Below are 7,006 nucleotides of genomic sequence, written 5' to 3'. Positions count from 1 at the left end.
GCGTAGGGGTCTTGAGGGTGTGTAGTTAGACACCATTGACCGGAGGTAGGCGGGAGCGGTTCCCTTTGCCGCACGGTATGCTAGGTCGAGGGCCTTGAAGCGGATTCGTGCAGCAATGGGGAGCCAGTGCAGGTCCCTAAGAAGTGGGGTGACATGGGCCGACTTCGGTAGGTTTGAGATCAGGCGGGCCGCTGCGTTCTGAATGAGTTGAAGAGGCTTAGTGGCAGTGGCCGGGAGGCCAGCGAGCAGTGCATTGCAGTAGTCGAGGCGGGAGATGACTGTTGATTGGACGAGGAGTTGGGTGGCTTCTTTTGTCAGGAAGGGGCGGATCCTTCTGACGTTGCTCAGGAGGAATCGGCAGGTTCTGGTCGTCGCTGCGATGTGAGCAGAGAAGTTCAACTGGTCGTCGAGGACAACACCAAGGTTCTTGGCGGTCGGGGACGCAGTCACAGCTGCATTCTCGACTGTGATTGAAAGGTCGGTTAGGGGGGAGGATTTGGCCGGCAGGTGGAGCAATTCTGTTTTGCTTAGGTTCAGTTTGAGGTGGTTGGACGTCATCCAGGCGGAGATGTCGGACAGACAGGCCGAGATCCGCTCAGAGACGTGGATATCTGAGGGAGGGAAGGAGAGGAAGAGTTGAGTATCGTCGGCATAACAATGGTAGGAGAAGCCATGAGACGTGATAATGTTACCCAGTGATTTAGTGTAGAGGGAGAAGAGAAGGGGTCCTAAAACCGAGCCCTGGGGGACACCCGTCCGCAGGGGGCGGGTGGCCGACAGGGTCCCTCTCCATGACACTTGGTAGGAGCGGTCATTGAGGTATGATGACAGCCATGTCAGCGCAGAGCCAGCCACTCCCATTCCTGCGAGGGCCGCAAGGAGGATCTGGTGGTTGACTGTGTCGAAGGCTGCAGATAGATCTAGGAGAATCAGGACAGAGGAGAGGCCTTTCGCTTTTGCTAAGTGAAGTGCCTCTGTGACCGCAATGAGGGCTGTCTCTGTGGAGTGACCAGTCCTGAAGCCTGACTGATTAGGGTCTAGGAGGTCATTCTGTAAGAGATAAGCAGTAAGTTGGTTGGATACAGCACGTTCAAGTGTTTTAGAAAGGAAGGAGAGAAGAGAGACAGGACGGTAGTTGCCTATGACGGTAGGGTTCAGGGTTGGTTTTTTTATGAGCGGCGTGACTCTGGCTTGTTTTAGGGAGGTAGGGACCACCCCCGAGTTGAGTGAGGAGTTGATGGTTGCCGTTAGGAATGGGAGGATGTCCGGTGCTATGGTCTGGAGGAGTGGGGAGGGTAGCTGGTCCAGCTGGCAAGTAGTCGGACGGTTCGACGTTACCAGTGTCAGGGTCTCTGCTTCTGTAATGGGAGAGAAAGATGACAGAGTGAAGGATGAGGTTCTCGATTCAGCATTTGGAATGGGTGGGGGTTGGGAGAAGGAGCTGCGGATGTTCTCCACTTTTTCCTCAAAGAAGATCGCAAAGTCTTCGGCAGAGAAAGATGAGGGAGGGGGGGGTGGGGGGGGAGTGAGGAGGGAGGACATGGTAGCATGCAGTTTGCGAAGATTCTTGGCAGAGGCCTCGATCCTATGGTGGAAGAAAGAAGCTTTGGCATTAGTGATGGTTTTGGAGAATGTTAACAAGAGGTTGTGATATGTGTCGATGTCAGCAGTGAGGCGTGACTTTCTATACTTCCTTTCAGCTGCTCTCAGGACCTGTCTTTGTTCTCTCACTGGATCTGTCAGCCATGGACTGGGTGGGGAACGACGGGCAGGTTTCTCAACGAGGGGACAGAGCTTGTCGAAGGAGGTTGCAAGGGCTGAAAGGAGGGTGGAGGTTGCCATCTCTGTGGAGAGAGCAGAGAAGGTGTCACTCAGAGGTAGAGCGGATAGTATGTCAGAGGAGAGGGTGGAGGGGGATAGGGAGGGCAGGTTGCGTCTGAGTGAGACTGTTTGAGTTGGGGTGAAGACCTTTCGGTTAAGCATGAGAGTTAGTGAGAAGGATATGAAGGAATGGTCAGATACATGTAGGGGAGTTACCGTGGTGTTAATGATGCTGGAGTTACGGGAAAATATGAGATCCAAGGAGTTGCCTGCTTTGTGGGTGGGAGGCATGGCAGTGGGAGTCAGGTCAAACGATTGTAGGAGGGAGACTACTATGACTGACTGAGATGAGTCAGGCAGGTTGAAGTCGCCCAATAGAAGGAGAGGGGTACCATCTTCCGGTAAGGAGCTAAGAAGCATGTCCAGCTCATCTGTGAAGTGATCGAGTGTACCTGGAGGGCGGTAGAGTGTAACAATGGTGAGATTGAAAGGATTAGAGACAGATACTGCATGATATTCGAGAGAGGAGAGTGACAGTTCTGGGAGTGGTGTTACGTTTGTAGCCCATGAAGGAGATGTCATGAGGCCAGTGCCTCCACCCCGTCTGGAAGGTCGAGGTGTGTGAGTGAAGTTATAGTTTGTAGATAATGCTGCAGGTGTTGATGAGTTATTGGGGGTTATCCAGGTCTCAGTTAGAGCCAGGAGCTGCAGATTTAGTCAGCAGTAATGAAGTCAGCTTTCTTGACTGCTGATTGACAATTCCATAAGCCTCCCCGTACTGTGACGGGTGTATTAGTGGCTGTAGGAGGGTAGGAGAGATTAGCCGGGTTGCTAGCAAACTGCCGTGGGTGGGTTAAATCTGTTCTAGAGGAGCAGATTGTGGATATAGGTATGAGACACATTGTCTTGTCAAGAGTGGCAGGGAGGAAGTAGAGAAATAGCAGAGTGGGAGGGAAAGGATTTTTCAGAGTGGAGTGTAAGATAGGACTAGGGTGTACTTAGCACTAGGTGGATCGGTGGGTCCCTCGGCAGAGAACTCCAGGAAAACTCCTCCTCTTTGTCCCTCTTCGTTTCTCGACGCTTCGCTGACGCTACACCAGCAAGCCTTTAAATCTCAAACACAAATTAGTGCTGTCTTAACACCTGGCCCTTAATGGGGGCACTTAACAAAACAAAATGGCCGTTTTAAACACGCCCCTTTAATCAAGTCAGCTGGTTCCTCACTTTTAAGATTCACTAATAAACTTAAAATGGCTTACCCTAGTTTTCAGTATAAAGCAATGTTTCTCAGTGAGTGTGTCCTGTCCTTCCTTAACAGAGCTCAGCACAGAGTGATTTCAACACAGTCTGGACCTCAGCTTTTAAACAGGGCAGGCTCTTAATGGCTCACTCAGAAAATCAGTTGCTACTAGTAAACAGGAAACAGTCCCTTAATGGGGGCACTTAACTAAACAAAATGGCCGTTTTAAACACGCCCCTTTAATCAAGTCAGCTGGTTCCTCACTTTTAAGATTCACTAATAAACTTAAAATGGCTTACCCTAGTTTTCAGTATAAAGCAATGTTTCTCAGTGAGTGTGTCCTGTCCTTCCTTAACAGAGCTCAGCACAGAGTGATTTCAACACAGTCTGGACCTCAGCTTTTAAACAGGGCAGGCTCTTAATGGCTCACTCAGAAAATCAGTTGCTACTAGTAAACAGGAAACAGTCCCTTAATGGGGGCACTTAACTAAACAAAATGGCCGTTTTAAACACGCCCCTTTAATCAAGTCAGCTGGTTCCTCACTTTTAAGATTCACTAATAAACTTAAAATGGCTTACCCTAGTTTTCAGTATAAAGCAATGTTTCTCAGTGAGTGTGTCCTGTCCTTCCTTAACAGAGCTCAGCACAGAGTGATTTCAACACAGTCTGGACCTCTGCATTTAAACAGGGCAGGCTCTTAATGGCTCACTCAGAAAATCAGTTGCTACTAGTAAACAGGAAACAGTCCCTTAATGGGGGCACTTAACTAAACAAAATGGCCGTTTTAAACACGCCCCTTTAATCAAGTCAGCTGGTTCCTCACTTTTAAGATTCACTAATAAACTTAAAATGGCTTACCCTAGTTTTCAGTATAAAGCAATGTTTCTCAGTGAGTGTGTCCTGTCCTTCCTTAACAGAGCTCAGCACAGAGTGATTTCAACACAGTCTGGACCTCAGCTTTTAAACAGGGCAGGCTCTTAATGGCTCACTCAGAAAATCAGTTGCTACTAGTAAACAGGAAACAGTCCCTTAATGGGGGCACTTAACTAAACAAAATGGCCGTTTTAAACACGCCCCTTTAATCAAGTCAGCTGGTTCCTCACTTTTAAGATTCACTAATAAACTTAAAATGGCTTACCCTAGTTTTCAGTATAAAGCAATGTTTCTCAGTGAGTGTGTCCTGTCCTTCCTTAACAGAGCTCAGCACAGAGCCTGTCTGTCTGTCTGTCTGTCTGTCTGTCTGTCTGTCTGTCTGTCTGTCTGTCTGTCTGTCTGTCTGTCTGCCTGCCTGCCTGCCTGCCTGCCTGCCTGCCTGCCTGCCTGCCTGTCTGTCTGTCTGTCTGTCTGTCTGTCTGTCTGTCTGTCTGTCTGTCTGTCTGTCTGCCTGCCTGTCTGTCTGTCTGTCTGTCTGTCTGTCTGTCTGCCTGCCTGTCTGCCTGTCTGTCTGTCTGTCTGTCTGTCTGTCTGTCTGTCTGCCTGCCTGCCTGTCTGTCTGCCTGTGTGTCTGTCTGCCTGCCTGCCTGTCTGTCTGTCTGCCTGCCTGCCTGCCTGCCTGCCTGCCTGCCTGCCTGCCTGCCTGCCTGCCTGCCTGTCTGTCTGTCTGTCTGTCTGTCTGTCTGTCTGTCTGTCTGTCTGTCTGTCTGTCTGTCTGTCTGTCTGTCTGTCTGCCTGCCTGCCTGTCTGTCTGTCTGTCTGTCTGCCTGCCTGCCTGCCTGCCTGTCTGTTTTTCTGCCTGCCTGTCTGTCTGTCTGTCTGTCTGTCCGCCTGCCTGTCTGTCTGTCTGTCTTTCTGCTCTTGCACTTAGGGGTGACGACAAATCTCTGTGACTTCTTGTGGTGTGACTTCTGTTTACGTTGCCTTGACCTAACCTTCTGTTTACGTTGCCTTGACCTAACCTTCTGTTTACGTTGCCTTGACCTAACCTTCTGTTTACGTTGCCTTGACCTAACCTTCTGTTTACGTTGCCTTGACCTAACCTTCTGTTTACGTTGCCTTGACCTAACCTTCTGTTTACGTTGCCTTGACCTAACCTTCTGTTTACGTTGCCTTGACCTAACGTTGCCTTGACCTAACCTTCTGTTTACGTTGCCTTGACCTAACCTTCTGTTTACGTTGCCTTGACCTAACCTTCTGTTTACGTTGCCTTGACCTAACCTTCTGTTTACGTTGCCTTGACCTAACCTTCTGTTTACGTTGCCTTGACCTAACCTTCTGTTTACGTTGCCTTGACCTAACCTTCTGTTTACGTTGCCTTGACCTAACCTTCTGTTTAAGTTGCTTGACCTAACCTTCTGTTTAAGTTGCCTTGACCTAACATTGCCTTGACCTAACCTTCTGTTTATGTTGCCTTGACCTAACCTTCTGTTTAAGTTGCCTTGACCTAACATTGCCTTGACCTAACCTTCTGTTTATGTTGCCTTGACCTAACCTTCTGTTTACGTTGCCTTGACCTAACCTTCTGTTTAAGTTGCCTTGACCTAACCTTCTGTTTACGTTGCCTTGACCTAACCTTCTGTTTACGTTGCCTTGACCTAACCTTCTGTTACGTTGCCTTGACCTAACATTGCCTTGACCTAACCTTCTGTTTACGTTGCCTTGACCTAACATTGCCTTGACCTAACCTTCTGTTTACGTTGCCTTGACCTAACATTGCCTTGACCTAACCTTCTGTTTACGTTGCCTTGACCTAACGTTGCCTTGACCTAACCTTCTGTTTACGTTGCCTTGACCTAACCTTCTGTTTACGTTGCCTTGACCTAACCTTCTGTTTACGTTGCCTTGACCTAACCTTCTGTTTAAGTTGCCTTGACCTAACCTTCTGTTTACGTTGCCTTGACCTAACCTTCTGTTTACGTTGCCTTGACCTAACCTTCTGTTTACGTTGCCTTGACCTAACCTTCTGTTTACGTTGCCTTGACCTAACCTTCTGTTTACGTTGCCTTGACCTAACGTTGCCTTGACCTAACCTTCTGTTTACGTTGCCTTGACCTAACCTTCTGTTTACGTTGCCTTGACCTAACCTTCTGTTTACGTTGCCTTGACCTAACCTTCTGTTTACGTTGTCTTGACCTAACCTTCTGTTTACGTTGCCTTGACCTAACCTTCTGTTTACGTTGCCTTGACCTAACGTTGCCTTGACCTAACCTTCTGTTTACGTTGCCTTGACCTAACCTTCTGTTTACGTTGCCTTGACCTAACCTTCTGTTTACGTTGCCTTGACCTAACCTTCTGTTTACGTTGCCTTGACCTAACCTTCTGTTTATTCGCCCAACCTTGTGTGTGTGTGTGTGTGTGTGCGTGTGTGTGTGTGTGTGTGTGTGTGCGTGTGTGTGTGTGTGTGTGTGTGTGTGTAGTGACTGTGAGAGCAGAGAGGTGTTCACACTGGTGTGCCAAGGTAAGACACACTGACACACTTAACATTCTACACTCCTCTCTCTCTCTCTCTCTCTCTCTCTCTCTCTCTCTCTCTCTCTCTCTCTCTCTCTCTCTCTATCTCTCTCTCTCTCTCTCTCTCTCTCTCTCTCTCTCTCTCCCTCTCTCGGTCCCCTTCTCCCTCTCTCCCCCTCCCTCTCTCTTTCACTCTCTCTCACACACACACACATCCTCTCTCTCTCTTTTTGTCTCTTTCTTTCTCCCTCACACACTCTCTCTCTCTGCCCCCTCTATTTGTCTCCCTCTCTCCCTCTCTCTCTCTCCCCCCTCTCTCTCTGCCCCTTCTATCTGTCTCCCTCTCTCCCCCTCCCTCTCTCTCTCACTCTCTCTCCCCCTCTCTCTCTCTGCCCCCTCTATCTGTCTCCCTCTCTCCCCCTCCCTCTCTCTCTTACTCTCTCTCCCCCCTCTCTCTCTCTGCCCCCTCTATTTGTCTCCCTCTCTCTCCCCTCTCTCTCTCCCCTCTCTCTCTCTGCCCCCTCTATTTGTCTCCCTCTCTCCCCATCCCTCTCTCT

The 7,006-nt window shown here is 49.3% G+C and overlaps 1 protein-coding gene across 1 annotated transcript in view; it reads left to right on the top strand.

Annotated features, from left to right (window-relative positions):
- Nucleotides 1–6,470, top strand: part of LOC311246815 (serine protease hepsin-like) — a gene marked incomplete at both ends in the record, with an annotated part of 44,638 nt that extends 38,168 nt beyond the window's left edge. Inside the window, one exon of the mRNA XM_084338494.1 lies at nt 6,416–6,470. Coding sequence (XP_084194620.1) covers nt 6,416–6,470 — 55 coding nt within the window. The remainder of the gene's footprint in view (nt 1–6,415) is intronic.
- Nucleotides 6,471–7,006: the final 536 nt, after the last annotated feature.

Source organism: Notolepis coatsorum (genome assembly GCF_963971535.1).
Source record: "Notolepis coatsorum genome assembly, contig: SUPER_19_unloc_2, whole genome shotgun sequence".
NCBI lineage: Eukaryota > Metazoa > Chordata > Actinopteri > Aulopiformes > Paralepididae > Notolepis > Notolepis coatsorum.
This window is presented reverse-complemented; position numbering and strand designations above follow the sequence as displayed.